The 23,608-nt window shown below is 38.9% G+C and overlaps 1 protein-coding gene across 3 annotated transcripts in view; it reads right to left on the reverse strand.

The window, feature by feature from the left end:
* The window catches only part of TBC1D8B (TBC1 domain family member 8B), an 87,045-nt gene extending 69,612 nt beyond the window's left edge, over nt 1-17,433 (reverse strand). For 2 of the 3 annotated variants that reach the window (XM_059051360.2, XM_067023246.1), the window contains exons 1-2: nt 17,140-17,433; nt 1,203-1,313 (exon numbers count right to left, since the gene is read on the reverse strand). In XM_059051360.2, coding sequence (XP_058907343.1) covers nt 1,203-1,313; nt 17,140-17,269 — 241 coding nt within the window. In that variant the 5' untranslated portion in view covers nt 17,270-17,433. Of the gene's footprint in view, nt 1-1,202; nt 1,331-17,139 lie in introns of all 3 variants that reach the window. The other variant, XM_067023247.1, reaches the window with a different exon arrangement.
* Between the last annotated feature and the right edge of the window lie 6,175 nt (nt 17,434-23,608).

The raw sequence follows: 23,608 nt of genomic DNA on the forward strand, positions 1-23,608 counted from the left end.
GAAGCATCTGAACCACCCCAGCATGGATGAATATGTAGCATTACATGTAAGATATCCCTTCATATTTCAAGGATACGGTGCATTTTGCGAGAAAGTTGGTGTGTAACTAAAAAAGGTTCAGATTTTTAGGCTTAAATTTTCTTAGGGATCAACCTTTAAGTTTTGAACTTGATTCTCCTCATCTGAGTTATTAAAGATGAAACAAAGTACTTCATGGGGGAGGTTCTCATCTTCCTAGCAGTTGGGTTAAGCAAGAGAGGTATTGGGTTGGCCAAAAAGTTCATTTGGGTTTTTCCATAAGATGGTATGGAAAACCCAAACGAACTTTTTGGCCAACCCAATAAGTTGAAGAAAGGAGTCATATAGCAGTAGCACTAGGCAAAATTTACTCAGAATCAGCACTGCTGGAACACATGCTTTGGGTCCCTCACATTAATGGATTAAAAAAAAATAATTTGTAGGGCTTCCCTGGTGGCTCAGTGGTTGAGAATCTGCCTGCCAATGCAGGGGACACGGGTTCGAGCCCTGGTCTGGGAAGATCCCACATGCCGTGGAGCAACTGGGCCCGTGAGCCACAACTACTGAGCCTGTGCGTCTGGAGCCTGTGCTCCGCAACAAGAGAGGCCACGATAGTGAGAGGCCCGTGCACCGTGATGAAGAGTGGCCCCCGCTTGCCACAACTAGAGAAAAAGCCCTTGCACAGAAACAAAGACCCAACACAGCCAAAAAATATATATATATATACATAAATTTTAAAAAAATAATATTGTATTTAAAAAAAATAATGTGTAATCCTTCTTAAATAAATAGATATCTTTCTAGTCTCTCAAATCGAGCTGCACATTTAACTCGTTTCTAAATCAAAACAACTGGGGAGATTCTATTCCCATATAAGTCATTACAGAGTATTGAGTAGAGTTCCCTGTGCTATACAGCAGGTTCTTATTAGTTATCTATTTTATATATAGTAGTGTATATATGTCAATCCCAATCTCCCAATTTATCCCTCATCCCCCCCCCCATTTCCTCCTTGGTAACATATGGTTGTTTTCTACATCTGTGACTCTATTTGTAAATCAACTATACTCCAATAAAAATCAATTTAAAAAAACAAAACAACTGGGGAGTATAAGTAAATTTAAATATTCAATTTCTTAAGATCCTTATTTGTTTGAATTCCATGTTTTAAAAATCATACTCACCACAAGCAATTGACAGGTAAACTTGAGAATCTGGTGTCTGGTGTAGGATGCGAAATGGAGCTACTTTAGCAGTGGAGTCTAAGACTGAATCAAGAGTCCCAACCAGAAGCCCTATTGTAATAAAGAGACTGTTGAAACAAGGATTTTACAAGAGATAAAATCAATATCGCTTCATATGACTAACAACCAATGTTTTTTTAAAATTTCTAGCCCAAAGCTTCCTTATAGAGATTTTTCTTAAAGAAAAAATATACTCAGGATGAAGAGATTATGCTGCTCCAATGTCAGTAGTTCTTGAAAATATTATCTTTCAATAAAAGAATAAGTCAGGTTCAGTTGTCTAAACCTCATGATATATTTGCAGCACTTATTTACCTCCTTTACAAGGTTGTGTATAGAGCAGATAAAAATGTAAATTCTGGTACCAGAGATTACCTAGGTTTGAATCCTGGCTCTGGTACTTACTTGCGTCAACTTGAGCCAGTTGTAATTGTTTTCTTCATCCTCATTTGTAAAATAAGGGGGTAAAAATGGAGCCCACCACAAAAGGTTGTTGTAAAGATGAAATGAGTTATTATTACACATAAAACACTTAGCACAATGCTTAGCACATAGCAAAAGACTCAGTGTTAGCTAATACTATTATAAGAAAACAACGGATATTTAAACAATATAAAAAAACCTTGATTAATTAAAATGCTTAGGTAAGGGGAATTTCTTTTTAACATTTAATTTCTCAGTTTGGAATTCAAGGCTTTGATCATTTAGCTTCTTCAATTTAATTATCTGATATTTCCTACTCCTCCCTAGAATAAAGTTTGCTGTTTTCTTAAACAACTAATTTCTCCTTTAAAGTCGTCGCTAAGCAAGTCTCTTTCTACCTAGAAATGCTAACGCAAGTCTTGTCGCCCAGTCTGGCTAATCCAAGTTCTACATTTTCTTCAAGACCCAAATCCCCTATGAAATCTTCAAGGGCAACCCCAAGCAATTATGCCTTCCCTTTTCTCTGATTACTTATGGCACTTAAAGTCTATATGACACAACCTAGAATTCTGATTATTAGGCTAGTTATTACAACTACTTTCTAAGTGTTTCATGTGTATTTATCTTACCTCCTTATCTAGATTATTAGTTCTCTGGGGACAATAACCATGTCTTCTACCTCTGGGTTTGTATCCCTAACTTTCAACATATTGCTGGACACAACAGGAGCAAAATTTGTTGACTTAACTGTATCAGTGAGATGGCTGAAATTCATAAATCTACCTTCCTTTTCTGGAAGCTCTGATTGGTTGAGTGTTTGTTTTACTTTATGAGGCATTCCTCTTTTATTTAGCATACAGACTTAGAAAAAATAAATCAATTATAAAACAGGCCTTTGTCTATTTTCCTATCTTTACCCACTTAAAAGGAGTTAAGACTTCAAGCAAGCTTTGAATGAGAAGATAGGTAGGTTGGCAGATGTGAGGTAGGAAGTTATTATAAGCATAGAGGGAGGTAATTAGAAGAGTAGGAGATAGAACAAAGAAATAAAGAGAAATTTGGCTCAGCTGAAAGAAAAGGGTGGGAAAGTAGATGTAGGAATTGGTAAAAAGTAAAAATAGGGGTCACAAATGCAGCAAAATATCAATTAGCAATCTTACAGAGGGTTTTGATAGTGGGGGCCAAATATCAAGAAAGATTTTGGCAATCACAACACGTGCAGCTTATAGAAGGAAGAAATTATCTGGGACTTCCCTGGTGGTCCAGTGGTTAAGAATCCATCTTGCAATTCAGAGGACGCCGGTTCAATCCCTGGTCGGGGAACTAAGATCCCACATACTGTGGGGCAACTAAGCCCGCGTGCCACAACTACTGAGAGTCCGCCTGCCGCAAACTACAGACCCCACGCGCTCTGGAGCCTGCACACCACAACTAGAGAGACGCCCGCACACCGCAAGGAAGAGCCCACATGCCGCAACTAAGACGACACAGCCAAACATAATAAATAAGTAAAGTTTGCATAAAAAAAGAAATTATCTGATATGAAAAAGCTATAATATGAATTGAAGACTAAGAAAAAGAAATATGAACATCCAAACAAATATTATGAAAGAGACAGTACTGGGAAAGAGAATGGGAATGAAGAGGAGAGACAGAGGAAGTGATTATATATCAGCTAATAATGAGGGAATTACTGAAGGGCTTGGAGATAAAAGGCAAAATCTATCACTTTCAGAGTGAAAAAGTGTAAGAAATTGGAGATCTGGCTAAGAGATCAAGGATAAGGTAAGAAAAGTGGAAGTTGGTGAAAGATAAAGAAATAAAAGTGGGAGCTAAACATATGCAGATAGCTTCTTCAGAGCAATGTAATTGAAATTATTCAGGAAATGGAAAAAAGGAGGATGTTCTCAGTTTGAAGATGGGAAAGTGAAAATACTAAAATAGATTAAAGAATAGTAGTAAAAAACAACCACAAGAGGTAACTATCTTCAGGTTGAAAAAATGGAATCAAGTGTACGAATGTCTGTTTATATAAATAAACATGCAATAACTTGACAAAACTGTCAAAATAAAGGAGTTCAAATAAAAGCATTCATTAAACACAGCACTGTTAAAGCTGCTGGATTTGGCTTCCAAGAATTTAAGTTCTAAAAAAGCTTTCAAAAACGTTTTTTCAAATTTGTGAGGAAAATCATTTATTTCATGTTTACCACATTTAAAATAAAAGTAGCTCAAATTCTACTTCCTTCTTTATATACCCTTGAAAAAGCAGTATTAGAAGAATGGGAAAAAGAACAAAGAGGTAAAGAAAAGTTTGGCTCAGCTGAAAGTTAATAGTGGGAGTGTGGATGTGTGAGGAGGCAGAAAGGAAAGGAGACGCCACAGATAATCATTCCTGAGTAACATAATAACAATTAGCTCTTTGATAGAAAGTTTGATACTGAGGACAAAGTGGTCAAAACCACTGGCAGGAAAGGTCATTTTTTTTTTTTTTTGCAACAGAAATGTTTGCAAGATTATAAGTGCTTTACACTACGTAGAAAGGAAATTGTTCGGTTTTTGTAAGTGCTTTAAATCAGGCAGTTAGTGTAAAACCATGCAACAAATAATTTGGAAGCTAGTGCTAGAATACATTTCTAGTCACTTGGGGAAGTCTTCCAGCGCATTAAGCTATAATCATCATCAAGCCCCTGCAAGTCATTTAGGAATTAATATGTGCCAGTGTCTGGGTTCTAAAAGTACAAGAAAACAAGCAGACAACTTTGGGTTGCTTTTCCATACACACAGAGGTTTATCATCTGACAGCCTGAATATCCAAGGTCATGAATCAGCCTACATATGGGAAGTTCTATAGCAATATTAAATTGGGAACAGAATAGATATGGTCTCTCAGCTGCATGACAGAACAAGAGATTTTAAAATATCAAGAGATTCAAATCATTCTTTGAATGTCTATAACTGAGTAAGGTATCAATGTTCTAGACCCTGTTAAAGGTCTATGTGGTTTTGGTAGCATCCTGACATATAAGTAGCAACAAACTTCTTAAGGAAACTCATCACCATAAGTGATGTGAAATACTTTATTAAATGACACAGCAAGATAACAAAAAAAGCAAGGTTCTGTGATTTTTAAAAATAGGCAATTTACAGGTAATGATTATTGTTCATGAACCAGTTATTTGGATGGATAGAGATAGAGCATCACTGATGTCAGAGATGAAAAACACCCAGCATGTCATGTAGTCCAACCACCCATACATTCGTCTGTTCTATGGTATCCGTGATAGAAAGCCTGGCTTTTTCCTGTAAACTCCAGAGTTCTCCCAAAGCAGCCTACTGCATTGGTGGGAATTTCTACTAATTAGAAAGTTATTTCTAGAATATTTTATGGTTGACCCTTGAACAACACAGGGGTTAGGGGAGGTAACCGCCACACAGTCAAAAATCTGCATATAACTTCATAGTCAGCCCTCCTTATCTGCGGTTCTACATCCTCGGGTTCAACCAACCGCAGATCATGTAGTACTGTTGTATTTATTGGAAAAAAAACCCCACATATAAGTGGACCTGCACAGTTCAAACCCCATGTTGCTCAAGGGTGAACTGTATATATCCAGATGTTATAATCAGGGCTGGCTTTATGAGCTTGTGGCCTGTCCATTAAGGCCTCATGCTCAGAAGGGCCCTGTGCTTGCTTTAACACGCTACTGTCACCCATCTTAAAATTCTAAATTTTTGAACAAAGAGCCCTGCATTTTCATTTTTCATTGGGCCACACACATTAGGTAGCCAATCCTGGTTACAGTGGTTATTTCCAGGCAGCAGGATGATGGGTGATCATTATTTTCTTTTTTACACCTACACATATTTTCTGAAATTTTTACAATGAACATTTTTTAACTCTTAAGATAGAAAAATGAAGGTATTTCTTATACACTTAAAAAAAGAAAAAGGAAGGTCTTTCTTAGGATAAATAAAATGTTATTCAATACTTCCTTGCAACTTTGGGGCAATACAAAACATATGCTCTATTCAATATGATGGGTCTTCAAGTATTATTATTATAGTTACCTTGTCTCCCCTTGCTTATTCTTCTCCTCGCCTACCTTAAAATATACCTAGTTCTTTCACCAGTTTGTTGCATGAGATTGTCTGGGACTCTTATTATTTCTTCTATCATTCTCTTAACATATCTATTTGTCAAAGTCTCTTATGAAATGTGTCACTCAAACCTGAATACCAGGTAAGATCTGAACAAATGCAGGCTTTTCATATTGTGGGCTACATGGTTCTATTAATGCAGTCAAAGATCATACCAGCTTTTACAGTCCCTATGTCATATTATTATCATACTAAGCTTGTGATCAACTAATCCACTGTGATTTTCACAAACATAAGCACCAACCTAGGTATTCTCTGTCCTGTACAGTTGACTTTTTAAAAAACCTAAATGCAGTTTACATTTACCCATGATAAATTTTAGCTCACCGATTTTAACTGAGCATTCTAACTTGTCCAGTTCTATCTGAATCTTGATTTTATCTTCTATGATAGTGATTCTCAACCCTAACTGCAAATTTGCATTATTTGGAGGACTTTTAAAAACTCCTCAAGCTCGACTTTTAAAACTATTAAAGCCTGGAGATTCTAATTTAATTCATCTGGGACAGGGCCCGGGTATTCTGTTTTTTTCCTTAACTTTGTATTATAAAAATTTTCAAAAATAGAATAATAAACTAAAACTTCTATGTGCCCATCACATAACTTCAATAATTATCAACATTTTGCCAATCTTCTATCATTAATCCCTCCTAGAGTATTTTAAAGTAAATCCCAGATATCATATCATTTTACCCATAAATACTCCAGTGTCATTTAGTTTGTTTTAAAAGGTTCTCAGTTGAATCTAACATACGGCCAGTGTTGAGAAAACTGATCTATGGTATTAACTGTCCCTTTCCATTTTCAGACACCTGCAAATTTGATAAACATTTCTTTTTTATATTAGGTTAATGATAATGATGAACAAGTAGGACCAAGAGCTGAGTGTTGGAGGAAGGGCCACTATAAAAGAGCCAAAGCTTGAAGGTGGTACTCATTATCAATGTGCTAGTTTAGTACACTTTCATTTGACAAGTGGCTCTTTCTGCTTGTAAAGTAGATTGAGGACACTGTGTAAGGCAACACTGCTCTAGCTACAGAAGTCATTAAAATGAACTTCCTAATACAAAGAAGACTTAATTTCCATTCTAAGTAAAATGTTAGATTATAATTTGGGGCCATAGAAATGATTACTGGAACTTTATAGTGGATTCTGTATCTTGCCTTAAGTTGCCGTATTTACAAAGTCAAACAAGTACACCTTTACTGAATTTTTTATAATCTCAAGTTCATTAAAAGTTGATGAACAAACTAATTAGTAAAATGACAACACACTTAGTAGGAAATACATTCAAATAGGAGAAAGTAGTGTTGTCAGTAGATGTTGTAGGTTTTCCTGTTTCTACTGCTTTTGCTGCCAGTTCTAAGTCCTTAAAACAAGACTGTGAATGCTTATTTTACAACTATCCAATAGCCACAGCTGACATTTTGAAAGCTGCCAACTTTACAGTAAGAGCTTTGGAAAACTTAATAAAAATAACTCTTTTGTCCTGTTTTCCCTCTCCCTGCATTTTTTTAAAAGACATTTACTTGAAAACTAGATATACATAAGCTCTCCTTTCCTTCCCTAACTGAAATTTTTGTTTCATTAAAGGATTTAGAATTTTTTAAAGGTAAGTAACTGATGACATAAATGGCAGATTACAGTGTCATGGGGGTAAAAATGCATACATGAATTATTAATCAAATCCAGCTATACTTCTAAAGATTAAAACATAGAGAAATATGAGAATTGTTACCATCTTTATTTACAGCACCTTAATACACTTCAAGACTTATGCATCACTGTACAAAATGAGTAGCCCTCAGAAAATTTTAAAAAGTACATCTGAATTCCCAGGTGCAAAGCAAAAATCAAGTGTGGCAGCAAATGAAAATTCATACATAGCACAGTGCTTTAAAATCATTATTTAGAAGAACTAAAGCTGGCCATGATTTTGGTTAGTTTAAAACAAGAGGAGAACTAATGATTAAAACTTCACTTTTTTCTACTGGAGTGAGAGAGAAGAAAACAAGACCATCTAGGCGGGAATTGAAATGGCAGTGGAGACAAAAAACAACAAAGGTTTAATTCTCAGGTCCCTTTGATATTCTATCTCCGGTTTTCCGGGTTTTCCTCTTCTATAGATGAGGAACATTGCTCTTCAACAACCTTTCTGGTTGCTAAGGGCACTATATCTTGAGTCTCATATTTTCAACCACAAATAAATGAATCTGGAGTACTTGCTGTGTCCCCAACAACTGCCATCTTTTGCTTTTTCACTACCATATTATTCCTCCCACTTAGAATGTCCTCCCCAGTTCTTTCTACCAAATCACAGCCCAGATACTGTTGGTGCTGAGAGATGGCTGATTTAATTTTAAAAAACAATCCAAACTGGCTTTTGGCAAGTTGCTCCACAGATGTCACATTGGGATTCTGCCACCAGAATACCACCTATTGTTATTAATCACTGCTTTTAGGAAATCTTTGTATCATTTTACAGGACATTAGATAAGCATACTTTACACCAGATCTGGTCCTGGAAAATTGCTTTGGGAGTTTCAAATACTCCTCATGCATGACTATTTATAAGCCACCCAAACTAGGCTGATATTATTATTGACTACCCCAATAATTACATATTTTGCTTGCTTACTTGTTTATTATTTGTCTGTCCCACCAGATTATAAAGTCTGTGGGGGTAGAAACTATTTCTGTTTTATTCACCACTGTATACCCAACACCCAGGACAGTAGCCAGCTACTACCCATTTCTCTGCTTCCCTTCACAGTGAAATTCCCAGACAGAATTATGTATATTCACTCTGCTCTCAAAAACCTGCTTGGCTCATATACTCTAGTCCCTCTGGTCTCTGCACATAGGTTACCTTAAAGAAGTGTTTCTACACCAAATTTATCTAAAATACCAATCCCCTCCCCTCTCTATTACTATACCTTACTTTATGTTTCTTCATATCATTTACTGCCACCAGCCATATATTATTTGTTTATTTGCCTCTCTCAACTAAAATGTTAGCCCCATGAGAATGGGGATTTTGCTCTGCTCACTGCTGTTATCTCTAGCACCTAAAACAGTGCTTGATTTTTAGAAGACACTAGGTAATTATCTGTTGAATGAATGTATCTTGTAACATCACATTTAGGATTTACTCTTACCTGTTGTGCTCATGTAGCAGCAGCAAAAGGTGAAAAACTGGGCAGATTTTCTATTATCAAGGTAATATAAAATCCATGTCATAGCTGTACAGCAATATGGTAAACATTATAGTGCCCTTTATTTTATTAATTTTTAGCTTACTTTAGATCTATACTCCTTCCACAACTGTCCACCAGAAACACGGGCTTTCACCAGCTGAATCATTATTTTTTCTTCAAGTATTGTGTTTTGAAAACTGTAACTAAGATAACTAAAGTTATACATACTCTTCAATACCACTAAGACAAGTGATGCTTATACTTATATCTATAGAAGCACTGTTTGAGAACTTCTGGGTTTTGGGAAATTGTAGATCAAAAAGAAATTCTGTCCTGCTATTTTATTCTAATTGCTGTATATTATTTTGATTAAAAACCATAGATGCAGGAATTCCCTAGTGGTCCAGTGGTTATTACTCTGTGCTCTCACTGCCGAGAGCCTAGGTTCAATCCCTAGTTGGGGAACTAAGATCCCAGAAGCCATGCGGCCAAAAAACAACCAAGAAAACCATAGATGCATAGTCATTATCATACCAAAATTCTTGAGTGATTAACTGTCAGTGTTTTGATTTTGTAGTGATATCACTGCATATTGTATATACTCAATGTTACTACTCCAAATCAATTTCTATATACAACATGGGAAAAGTAATTACTAGGGAAAACGGTACAAATATAGATCCTCATTTGGTCTTCGGGTAAAGAAAATGGCACTTAACATCTCGTACCTTCATTAATAGATAAATGAACGTCAAATGCTTATATAGTTACTCGCAGGTTTCAAAACTCATTTTTTTTTTTTTTTTTTTTTTTTTTTTTTTTTTTTTTTTTGCGATACGCGGGCCTCTCACTGCTGTGGCCTCTCCCGTTGCGGAGCACAGGCTCCGGACGCGCAGGCCTAGCGGCCATGGCTCACGGGCTTGGTCGCTCCGCGGCATGTGGGATCCTCCCGGACCAGGGCACGAACCCGTGTCTCCTGCATCGGCAGGCGGACTCTCAACCACTGCGCCACCAGGGAAGCCCCTCAAAACTCATTTGACTCACATAACAATGCCATGAGATAGGGAAGATAAGTTCTGTTCCCATTTTACAAATGACAAAACAAAGCCTTCATAAAACAATTACAACTGAATAGACACATAAAAATATTAAAGAAACAGGGAAGAAAAAGGAAGCAGGGTGAATGGGGTAAGTGGAATCACTGGACTAGGTGGTGTATTCAAGCATTTGTGGATTTTAGCTTGTAGTTGACTTATTAAAGAAAAATCTCATAGGGTAACTCCTGGGGAGGGCAAATCACACTGTGCTCAGTTCCCTCCCTGGGACATTTTGATACAGGTGAAATCAAGTAAAAAATTACCTTTAAAGATCTCTTTGAATGATATAATAAAGAACAACTCTGTAGGTTTTGAAAAATGAAGGATGGTCAGTATGATCACATTTAAGTCTTGATTTTCTTTTCATTAGAACGACATCTACTTGACAGCAAATATTAATTTCCTATTTACATTATAAATCTCCAATATCTTAACCAAAAAAAAAGAAAAGAAAGAAAGAAAGAAAATAAACCAACCTAATTGCATACAATCTACATCATTATTACTTTAACGTAACTCTTGAGGATTGAGGATTCAGGACCCTAAGGTGAACTGGAGTGGTGGTTTCCAGCCTATGCTTAAGGGAGGAAAGACTCCAGCAGCAAGCAGGGGAGGGGAAAGGGAGAGAGAGCAGTGTATTAACAGGTATCTGAAGAAAGGCCCAAAGCTTATAGGTATGCAGTCAACAATCCTTCCAATGGAACAGGATAGAAAGCCCAGAGATAAACCCACATACATATGGTCACCTAACCTTTGATAAAGGAGGCAAAAATATACAGTGGAGAAAAGACAGCCTCTTCAATAAGTGGTGCTGGGAAAACTGGACAGCTACATGTAAAAGAATGAAACTAGAACACTCCCTAACACCATACACAAAAATAAACTCAAAATGGATTAAAGCTTCCCTGGTGGCGCAGTGGTTGAGAATCCGCCTGCTGCTGCAGGGGACACGGGTTCGTGCCCCGGTCCGGGAAGATCCCACGTGCCGCGGAGCGGCTGGGCCCGTGAGCCATGGCCGCTGAGCCTGCGCGTCCGGAGCCTTCGCTCCGCAATGGGAGAGGCCACAACAGTGAGAGGCCCGCGTACCGCAAAAAAAAAAAAAAAAAAAAAATGGATTAAAGACCTAAATGTAAGGCCAGACACTAGAAAATTCTTAGAGGAAAGCATAGGCAGAACACTCTATGACATAAATCACAGCAAGCTCCTTTTTGACCCACCTACTAGAGAAACGGAAATAAAAACAAAAATAAACAAACGGGATCTAATGAAACTTAAAAGCTTTTGCACAGCAAAGGAAACTATAAACAAGACCAAAAGACAACCCTCAGAATGGGAGAAACTACTTCCAAACGAAGCAACTGACAAAGGATTAATCTCCAAAATATACAAGCAGCTCATGTTGCTCAATTAAAAAAAAAAACCAATCCAAAAATAGGCAGAAGACCTAAACAGACATTTATCTGAAGAAGATATACAGATTGCCAACAAACACATGAAAGGATGCTCAACATCACTACTCATTAGATAAATGCAAATCAAAACTACAATGAGGTATCACCTCACACCACTCAGAATGGCCATCATAAAAAATCTACAAACAATAAATGCTGGAGAGGGTGTGGAGAAAAGGGAACCCTCTTATGCTGTTGGTGGGAATGTAAATTGGTACAGCCACTATGGAGGTTCCTTAAGAAATTAAAAATAGAACTACCATATGACCCAGCAATCCCACTACTGGGCATATACCCTGAGAAAACCATAATTCAAAAAGAGTCATGTACCACAAAGTTCATTGCAGCTGTATTTACAATAGCCAGGACATGGAAGCAACCTAAGTGTCCATCGACAGATGAATAGATAAAGAAGATGTGGCCCATATATACAATGGAATATTACTCAGCCATAAAAAGAAACGAAATTGAGTTGTTTGTAGTGAGGTGGATGGACCTAGAGTCTGTCATAAAGAGTGAAGTTAAGTCAGAAAGAGAAAAACAAATACCATATGCTAACACATATATATGGAATCTAAAAAAAAAAATGGGCATGAAGAACCTAGGGGCAGGACAGGAATAAAGACGCAGACCTACTAGAGAATGAACTTGAGGACATGGGGAGGGGGAAGGGTAAGCTGGGACGAAGTGAGAGAGTGGCATGGACATATATACACTGCCAAATGTAAAATAGATAGCTAGTGGGAAGCAGCCGCATAGCACAGGGAGATCAGCTCGGTGCTTTGTGACCACCTAGAGGGGTGGGATAGGGAGGGTGGGAGGGAGACGTAAGAGGGAGGGAATATGGGGATATATGTATACGTATAACTGATTCACTTTGTTATACAGCGGAAACTAATACAACATTGTAAAGCAATTATACTCCAATAAAGATGTTAAAAATATTCAGTTGTAAGCATAATTAATGTTTTATACAGATAATAATATAGATGTATCCCTACCAAAAAAATAATAATCCTTCCATTACTACCTAGAAAAATTGGTGACACTGACCATCTTCATATCTCAAAATCTCCTACAAAGCTGTCCTTTATCATTCTAGGAGATCTTTAAAGGCAATCGTTTGCTTGATTTCCCAGGGATCCAGGTTCCAGGGAGGGAAAAAAAGGAGCAGAGCACACAGTGTGATTTGCCTCCCTAGGGGTTGCCCTATGGGATTTTCTCTTTAATAAGCCAAAATGATATCTATTAATTTACAGTGTATGTGTGGGGGGGAGGGTTGATCTTTCCTTATGTAAAATGAAATGTCAAGGCCACCATTTGTGCACCCTGGTCCCAGTAATGAGGTACCTGGGAGGCCAAAATTTTACCAGATGGTTCCTTTGTGAGCATGGAATGCAGGGATATTTTGCCAAGGAAAACTGAGAACATTTTCAGAGTTTGGTCCTTGAGCTCAGGGTAGGGAAAAAAGAGAGAAAAGCCTTGTATTTTTGAGGGATGGTCATTAAGAACTTTTAAAAAAGGCTACCTTATTGTTTTTATGTATGTGTTTAATTATGATAACTCACATAGTGATTTATTAAGTTTATATAAATATCATGAAACATTTTGAAATGGAAAGCTCATTTCAAACATCACCATGTTCTAGTTTTTACAGATGGTTTAATTTCAAAGTAATGATGTCAAGATGAAAGAAGAGATAAGGAAACATCCTGCATTTTCATGTTTTATTTCTTAGTCTTGTTCTACATCACAAAAAAAGAGGTCTACCAAGGGAGGTTGTCAATCCAACACACAAGAACCTGCTTACACTTTCAGATATGGAAGATTCAAGAGCAAAATACTCTCAACAAACTATCTAAATTAAAGCTTCCTAATTGGCAGACCTTCCTAAGTCCCATGCACTAGAACACGTAATAGAATGCAGCCCCATAATTTCACTCATGTAGTAGCTCCCATCTGCCAAGCAGAGCAAATTGTTGATTTGTGCTTAATAAGCCAAATATGCATAAATTATTTTTAATTACATAAAGCCAGGTGCTAAATTTAGGTGCCAGAGAAAAGTCATCACCCTTATCAGACAGAAGGAACAAGGAACAATGCAAGGTAACTGCAAAAATCCAGAAGGGTGAATTACTTCTCTAAATGAGAAGTAATAAAGTACAGATCACTTTATCTGAAAAATAATCTTATGTATAACAAAAATTTTCACAAGATATTCCACCCTGCTATGAACCAGGACAATTAAGTAAGATACAGTTAGGCAAATGGTAAGTAATCTACCAGATATCCACTAGAAGTTTCAGAAATTTAGAAAAGGATTTAAGAACTCTAACTTCCAAATTAGTCTCTTACTAAAACCATCCTAGGGTTCTCTGTTGCTCCAATTCCATTATTAGAATTAAAGAAAAAAAAAGAGTCAACTAACTTCACCAAATACACAGCTAAAGTCATTACATTGCTGGTGCTTATTGCCAATTATCACATTGCCAAGAAATGAAATCTTAAAGAAAGTACAACTATTAACATTTCTAGATGGTCATTATCTTTTCTTCATTAAAAAATATATAAACGAATCTTTTAAAGGGGGAGCACGTAACATTGGATTTTAGCAAACAAAACGGACAAAGGCAAGCTTATGCTGGCACACAGTCAAACTCCTGTGAGAGCTAATCCAAATATGGATTTGTGGTAAAGCACATTAAAGCTTTTGACTTCACGATTTTAAGTAAGAATACAGTAATTGAGCAGCCATGAAAATCAGCACACTTTTGCACTGGACCAAAAAGAACCAAACAAACCTTAAAAACACCTCTTTGCTCCATTCTGATCCATTTTGTTTAATTTACATGAAATATAGTGGTAACTCTCATGTGGTAATTTCAAGCATCTTGACAATACAACAGGTAAAGCAAACATGCAGAAATACGAACTGACCACAAAAATGGGGCTGTGGCTGTTCTCAACATACATGTGTGGCAGAAATCTTGGTTTAGGGCTTTCCTGGTGGCACAGTGGTTAAGAGTCCGCCTGACAATGCGGAGGACACGGGTTCAAGCCCTGGTCCGGGAAAATCCCACATGCCGCGGAGCAACAAAGCTCGTGCGCCACAACTACTGAGCCTGCGCTCTGGAGCCTGCGAGCGACACTACTGAGCCCGCGGGACACAACTACCAAAGCCCGCGCACTAGAGCCCGTGCTCCTCAACAAGAGAAGCCACTGCAATGAGAAGCCCGCGCACCCCAACGAGGAGTACTCCCCGCTCGCCGCAACTAGAGAAAGCCCATGCACAGCAACGAAGACCCAACGCAGCCAAAAATAAATAAATAAATTTATATTAAAAAAAGAAATCTTGGTTTACTTCTTCAGATAAACACTCTATTCTAAAGAGATGGGGCTAGAGTAAATGGGAGTGGGTAGGATAGAGATAAGAAACTGGTGCAACTGATCCATGCTCTAAGAAAGCATGTCAAGGGAATTCCCTGGAGGTCCAGTGGTTACAACTCCCGAGCTCTCACTGCCGAAGGCCCAGTTCAATCCCTGGTTGGGAACTAAGATCCCACAAGCCGTGTGGCAAAAAAAAAAAAAAAAAAAACCTACGTCAAATGAAAAACCAAACACAGAAAACAAGGTGTGATTATATAAAGAAAATTTGCAACAAGTAAAAAAACATTTACTACTACATAACAGTGATTTGATTCTCAAAAAGATGATTTACTTATTAATTTTCAGGAACACAGTAGTTGTAACAAAGTGAAATACACTTCTTTGGTAGATGAGGCCAGGAGTACCAGAAAAATTCTGGTAAAGTAAGATTACGGGGAACCAAAATATTGTGCTGTAACACTGGGCTGGAAAATCTATTTAAAATATATTCCAATCTGTTCTCAACGGACTCAAGTGGGTAAATTGTCACTGGGTAATTATGACCATTGATTCTCAAGTTTTAATCTGGTAAACATATACATCTAATAAATGGAAAGACTCCTCTGCAAAATAACACTGGTAATTTTTGAGAATGAGAAAACGACAAAATGTGAAGTTTAATCAGGCAATTAATGTCCCACAGAACCTCAAAATTCTCTCCACACTGCTGGCGTCTTGGGGGAAAAAAGGAAATAACAGCACATGTTCATCACCATCTTAACAAAACACATTGATTTGGCTCCTGTTATATTTCTTTCATTTTATCCTCTCAGCTCTGAGGTAGACACCATTTACCAGAAGAGAAAAAGCAATGTCACCTCCTTCATGAATCTTTACCCAACCCTTCAGTTATTTGGTCCTAATTACAATTTGCCTGGTTTAGTAGTTAACGGTTATAATTATAATTTGCCTGGTTTGCTGGTTAATTCCCCCAAATCCGACCCTCTGCCAGATTAAGAGCACTTCGAAGGCAGGGAACTGAATGTTAATTATCTTTGTACCCTAGCATTCCATGCGGCACATAGTAGGCACTTCAGGTTGAATAAATGAAATAATTTGTCGAATATAATTCAACAGGAGACTAGGATGGGACTAACATGCAGGTTTTGGGACTCTTCCCTCTCCCCGTTCCATCTCGCTGCTGAATTAAGCCTGGTTCATCACTTCAAGGCCACAATACCAAACTAGAAGTTGTCACGATAAAGAGTTCTGGTCTCCCAATGACCAAAAGTTTGCATGGCCCTGCCCAAGACGACAAGTCTCAGACCAAAACTCCTTGGAGGCTTTAAACACTAGACTCGGACAGAGTTCTTGATTTGTAAATCAAAGAAGTGAAGGCAGGATAGATTAGGCGGGAAGAGAAACTTCCGTTTGTTTAACTGGTTTGCTTACAACCCTGGTTTTGAAAGAAAGGGTATTTCTCTCTTTTCCCAAGAAAGAAATGAATTACGAAGGTTAATTTGAGAGGGGATCCCAAGGATTGAATACTTGGAGACAAAGTGAAAGATGCTAAATCGGGAGGGTTCAGCAATTCTAAGACCTCCCCCTCCCCCGCACTCGGACCCTCCCCCTGACTCCCTAACCTCTCATTTGATGCCAATTCCTCGAGACCGGATTGGAGCTCCTCCCTTTTTCCTCATCATCCCTCCTCCTACACAATTACACCTCCCACCCCCAGGGTGGCGGTTACCAATGGGAGGGGAGGGGCTGGGAGGCTTGTGAAAAAAGTTAAGTGCACAACTGCGAACTGGCCCGGGTCACCAGCCTAAATGCGACCTGCCCACGTCTAACGCTCATCACCAGCCCCCTCCCCCATGGAAAGCGACAAGGCAGCTACTCTGCCTCAGAAAGAACACTTCCTTTACCTCAGATTTTTCCTTGGCTTCAGAAGGAACCCCTCCTCCCTTTCCCCGTCCCACCCAAAGACTGACTGCTGGTCCAGGGAGGCGTTCTCAGGACTCAGTGAGGGCGACGGGTGGTGACGGGAGAAGAACCCCAGTCCCTCCCGCCCAGGGTTTAAGATCGGGCGGCGGGTGGCGACGACTGTGTCCCTCACCACCTTTTAATTACCAGCGAACACGGCCCAGAGGCGAGGTTGTGAAGAGGATGACCAAAGCTTACCTGTGAGCCCCCCGCCGCCTTCCTCCCGGTAGCCCCGACGCCGCTGCAGCACGAAGTAGTCGTTGGACCTTTCCATCAGCCACAGCTTCAGCGCATTTTTCAGGAGCACCTCCTCGGGCTTCAGCCACATCGCGAAGAACTTTATGCCGCCCGGGAGCAGCGACCCAGATGCCCTCCTCACCTCACTCTTCCACCCGTTTCCTCCCCTCTACTTCTCCCACCAAATCTGCCTCAGGCGGCAGCTGCTCAGGTTCTGCTTTTCCACACTTCCCCCAACCCTCCCTTCTCTCCCACGTAGGCAGCGAGATTGCCAATTCCCTCCCACAGCGCTACCGCCCGACTGGGAAATAGTCCCGTTCCTTTCCCTTCTGGGAGTTGTAGTTTACTCCTCGCTTTTCTGTACTCAAGCACCTGGAGCGCGGGACTACACTTCCCACAATCCACTGGGGGTGAGAACTGGGTGGGGGTGCTTTCAAAGCGGGTCCCGCCACCAGTTAAGTGGATATTGCCTATCTAAAGTTTAAAGCGTTTTCTGGCAAATAAGTGAGCCCGGGTACGGAAGTGTTGTGTGTTCTCATCCTTTTACAGCCGAGGGTGTTAAACTGTCCAAAACAGTTTCCGGAATTTGGGAGTAACGAACGGCCATTCTGGGAAGGAGCAGTAGCTGCAACTAACGTTTAATGAGCTCTTACGTACAAAGGAGATTTCACACAATGTCTCACATAATCTTTGCAGAAGTCTCACGAAGCATATCTCATTCCCCAACTTGCACATAAATAAACAAATGCGCAGTAGGGTTCGGTGACTTATCAAAGGTCACACAGTAAGTGGAGTTTGATACGATTCCTTGTATGATTGAGAATCTTCCTTAGATTAAGCTCTTTCCGCGCGTACAATAAGAATATAAAATCTCCAGAAGCCACAAAGTGTTTTTTACGCCACGCTCCTCCCTTCCCAGATTTGTTCTATTTAACTGTTGTAATCAGCCACAGAAAATGTCGTCCAACTTTGCTTTACTGGATATAAACAATTTATGAACGATTTTTTTTCTTTCTTAAACTCTTTAAGAAAAAAAAAATCCCTTTCAGGGCAAGCTGCACCTCTTTGTACCTTGACAATGATACGCAGCTGCTTAAACACTACGGTGAATGAGGTCAGTGGTTTATGAGAAATTACTTGAGGGACATTTTAATTTACTGTGATAACTAAGCCCACCAGAATTAAAGAGTGCACTAAAAGCAAAAACACGTTTATAGGAAGGAAGGAGTTGGGAGGCAGTGTACAAAAAACAAGGGGCTCTTGGCAAGCTACTTTGAGAATGAAGCCTCAAGGATCTGGCTTTCTTTAAAAAAATGGGGTGGGGCACACCCGGATGCCAAGTCTTGGAGCCAAAGAACTCTGCTTTGGAGTTGCGTCTGTGGTTTAACCCTTGCAAAATGTGGGCCAGCCCAAAGAAGGCAGGCGTCTGCTACGAGCAGGGATTTTTCTTGGAGATGAGAAAAAGGTCCATTTGGGATTCTCGTCTGAAACGCAGTCCTTTTATCCGAAGGCAGCTTTCCGGACAGGGTGGGAAGAGGCAGTCTTCCCACAGCGCAAACTGCAATGTATCCTTGGGAAAAGCCATCCTAATTTGGATGTGTATTAAGGAACATAATTTCTTTTTTTAACATCTTTATTGGAGTATAATTGCTTTACAATGGTGTGTTAGTTTCTGCTTTATAACAAAGTGAATCAGTTATGCATATACGTATGTTCCCATATCTCTTCCCTCTTGCATCTCCCTCCCTCGCACCCTCCCTATCCTACCCCTCTAGGTGGTCACAAAGCACTGAGCTGATCTCCCTGTGTCATGCAGCTGCTTCCCACTAGCTATCCACCCTACGTTTGGTAGTGTATATATGACCATGCCACTCTCTCACTTCGTCCCAGCTTACCTTTCCCTCTCCTCATATCCTCAAGTTCATTCTCTAGTAGGTCTGTGTCTTTATTCCCATCCTGGCCCTAGGTTCTTCATGACCATTTTTTTAGGTTCCATATATATGTGTTAGCATACAGTATTTGTTTTTCTCTTTCTGACTTACTTCACTCTGTATGACAGACTCTAGGTCCATCCACCTCACTACAAATAACTCAATTTCATTTCTTTTAATGGCTGAGTAATATTCCATTGTATACCTGTGCCACATCTTCTTTATCCATTCATCCGATGATGGACACTTAGGTTGCTTCCATCTCCTGGCTATTGTAAATAGAGCTGCAATGAACATTGTGGTACATGACTCTTTTTGAATTATGGTTTTCTTAGGGTATATGCCCAGTAGTGGGATTACTGGGTAGTATGGTAGTTCTATTTGTAGTTTTTTAAGGAACCTCCATACTGTTCTCCATAGTGGCTCTATCAATTTACATTCCCACCATCAGTGCAAGAGTATTCCCTTCTCTCCACACCCTTCCAGCATTCATTGTTTCTAGTTTTTTGTGGGTTTCTTTTGCGGTATGTGGGCCTCTCACTGTTGTGGCCTCTCCCGTTGCGGAGCACAGGCTCCAGATGCGCAGGCTCAGCAGCCATGGCTCATGGGCCCAGCCGCTCCCCAGCATGTGGGAACTTCCCAGACCGGGGCATGAACCTGTGTCCCCTGCATTGGCAGGTGGACTCTCAACCACTGCACCACCGGGGAAGCCCTAGATTTTTTGATGATGGCCATTCTGACCGGTGTGAGATGATATCTCATTGTAGTTTTGATTTGCATTTCTCTAATGATTAATGATGTTGAGCATTCTTTCATGTGTTTGTTGGCAATCTGTATATCTTCTTTGGAGAAATGTCTATCTAGGTCTTCTGCCCATTTTTGGATTGGGTTGTTTGTTTTTTTGTTATTGAGCTGCATGAGCTGCTTGTAAATTTTGGAGATTAATCCTTTGTCAGTTGCTTCATTTGCAAATAGTTTCTCCCATTCTGAGGGTTGTCTTTTGGTCTTGTTTATGGTGTCCTTTGCTGTGCAAAAGCTTTGAAGTTTCATTAGGTCCCATTTGTTTATTTTTGCTTTTATTTCCATTTCTCTAGGAGGTGGGTCAAAAAGGATCTTGCTGTGATTTATGTCATAGAGTGTTCTCCTATGTTTTCCTCTAAGAGTTTGATAGTGTCTGGCCTTACATTTAGGTCTTTAATCCATTTCAAATTTATGTTTGTGTATGGTGTTAGGAAGTGTTTTACTTTCATTATTTTACATGTAGCTGTCTGGTTTTCCCAACATCACTTATTGAAGAGGCTGTCTTTTCTCCATTGTATACTCTTGCCTCCTTTATCAAAGATAAGGTAACCATATGTGCGTGGGTTTATCTCTGGGCTTTCTACCCTGTTCCATTGATCTATATTTCTGTTTTTGTGCCAGTACCATACTGTCTTGATTACTGTAGCCACCATCACCCTGATATCAAAACCAGACAAAGAAAGAAAACTACAGGCCAATACCACTGATGAACATAGTTGCAAAAATCCTCAACAAAATACTAGCAAACAGAATCCAACAGCACATTAAAAGGATCATACACCACGATCAAGTGGGGTTTATTCCAGGAATGCAAGGATTCTTCAATATACGCAAATCAATCAACGTGATACACCATATCAACAAACTGAAGGAGAAAAACCATATGATTGTCTCAATAGATACAGAGAAAGCTTTTGACAATATTGAACACCCATTTATGATAAAAACCCTGCAGAAAGTAGGCATAGAGGGAACTTTCCTCAACCAAATAACAGCCATATATGACAAACCCACAGCCAACGTCGTCCTCAATGGTGAAAAACTGAAACCATTTCCACTAAGATCAGGAACAAGACAAGGTTGCCCACTCTCACTACTCTTATTCAACATAGTTTTGGAAGTTTTAGCCACAGCAATCAGAGAAGAAAAAGAAAGAAAAGCAATCCAAATCGGAAAAGAAGAAGTAAAGCTGTCACTGCAGATGACATGATACTATACATAGAGAATCCCAAAGATCCTACCAGGAAACTACTAGAGCTAATCAATGAATTTGGTAAAGTAGCAGGATACAAAATTAATGCACAGAAATCTCTTGCATTCCTATACACTAATGATGAAAAATCTGAAAATGAAATTAAGAAAACACTCCCATTTACCATTGCAACAAAAAGAATAAAATACCTAGGAATAAACCTACCTAAGGAGACAAAAAACCTGTATGCAGAAAATTATAAGACACTGATGAAGGAAATCAAAGATGATACAAATAGATGGAGAGATATACCATGTTCTTTGATTGGAAGAATCAACATTGTGAAAATGACTCTACTACCCAAAGCAATCTATAGATTCAATGCAATCCTTATCAAACTACCACTGGCATTTTTCACAGAACTAGAACAAAAAATTTCACAATTTGTATGGAAACACAAACGACCCCGAATAGCCAAAGCAATCTTGAGAACGAAAAATGGAGCTGGAGGAATCAGGCTCCCTGACTTCAGACTATACTACAAAGGAAGATAATTTCTTATCTTCCTGGTGAAAGATCAGTAAATGTGGCACATGTATCTTCCTTCTTTATTTTTGCTGATACCTTTCCTTCCCCTTTTTACTTCCTTCCTCACCATACCACATTCATTTCCAATATCCTTAAACTTTAAGAGTTGTAGCAAGGGCTGTGCAGAACTGGATGGTTTCTATGCCTCGTCATTGCACAACTCCATTCAGATACACCCACATGCTCCCTGTTATAGAATCGGACCCGCTTTTAGCTTAGAGCCGGGGGCATTTAGCGAGCTCCCACTGTAGTAAAACATTTCATTGATTATGTAAATAAAACACTTTAAAATTACTCCTGTGGGGCTTCCCTGGTGGCGCAGTGGTTGAGAGTCCGCCTGCCGATGCAAAGGACACGGGTTCGTGCCCTGGTCCAGGACGATCCCACATGCCACGGAGCAGCTGGGCCCGTAAGCCATGGCCGCTGAGCCTGTGCGTCCGGAGCCTGTGCTCCGCAATGGGAGAGGCCACAACAGAGAGAGGCCCACGTACCGCCAAAAATAAAAAATAAATAAATAAATAAATAAAATTACTCCTGTGATATAAAGTTTTGGCTTGATCATGCACTATATTTCAAGCTTTTACAAATAAAAGTATTTTTCTGAAAGTGCCTTAAAAAAGCAGAGCATGTCACTCTATTCAATTGTTTATGTTAATGTACATTGTTTTTAGGGACGAAAGACAGGAATTACAAACTGCTGTTGATATCACTGCTGGTACTGTGCTGGTAATATCTATCTATATCTATCTATGACTGTATATATGGATAGTCATTTAACCCTCATTAATAAGCTTGTACATTTTTTACAAGTTTAATTTGCAGTTGAACAAGAGGCTCAGAGACGTTAAGTAACTTGCCTAAGATCACATAACTAAATAAATGGCAGAGCTGGGATTTGAACCTGGATTTGTCTGACTACAAACCATGACATATCATTTATAGCTACCTCAAGGCAACATGTCCAAAGCCAAATTTATTTTTCTAATATCCTCCCTGCCCAAAGTTGTTTTTTCTAACAGCTTCTCATAATTCACAGCACCACTGTTTACCAACATGCTCAAGCTAAGAACCTTGGAATAGTCTTTTATTTCCTACATTTAAAAAAATGAAGTATAGTTAATTTACAATATTGTGTTAGTTTCAGGTGTACAGCAGATTCAGTTATACATATAGAGATAATTTTCCATTATAGGTTATTAAAAAGATATTGAACATTGTTCCCTGTGTTATACAGTAAATACTTGTTGCTTATCTATTTAATATATAGTAGTGTGTATCTGTTATTCCCACACACCTAATTTATCTGCCCCCCTTTCCCTTTGGGAAGTTTGTTTTCTATGTCTGTGAATCTATTTCTGTTTTGTAAATAGATTCATTTGTATTGTTTAGATTCCACATATAAGTAATATCATATAATATTTGTCTTTGTCTGACTTCACTTAGTATGATATTCGCTAGGTTCATCCATGTTGCTGCAAATGGCATTATTTCATTTTTTTCATTATTTCATTTTATATATATATATATATATATATATATATATACTACATCTTCTTATCCATTCATCTGTTGATGGACACTTAGGTTGCTTCCACATCTTGGCTATTGTAAATAGTGCTGCTATGAACATTGGGGTGCATGTAAGGAACCTTGGAATAGGCTTTTTTTTTTAATTAACTTTTATTGGAGTATGGTTGCTTTACAATGCTGTGTTATGGAATAATAGTCTTAAACTTCTTACTCTCACCACCTCCACTGTCACACACACACACACACACACACACACACACACACACACACACACACACACCCTTCTACTTTTTTTTTCAAAAGTCCATCCCATCCTCCTATTATCACTTCAGATAAGCCTCACATCACTTTCCTGCTGCACTATAATAATAGCTTCCCTACTCATCTG

Source organism: Kogia breviceps, chromosome X, assembly GCF_026419965.1.
Source record: "Kogia breviceps isolate mKogBre1 chromosome X, mKogBre1 haplotype 1, whole genome shotgun sequence".
NCBI lineage: Eukaryota > Metazoa > Chordata > Mammalia > Artiodactyla > Physeteridae > Kogia > Kogia breviceps.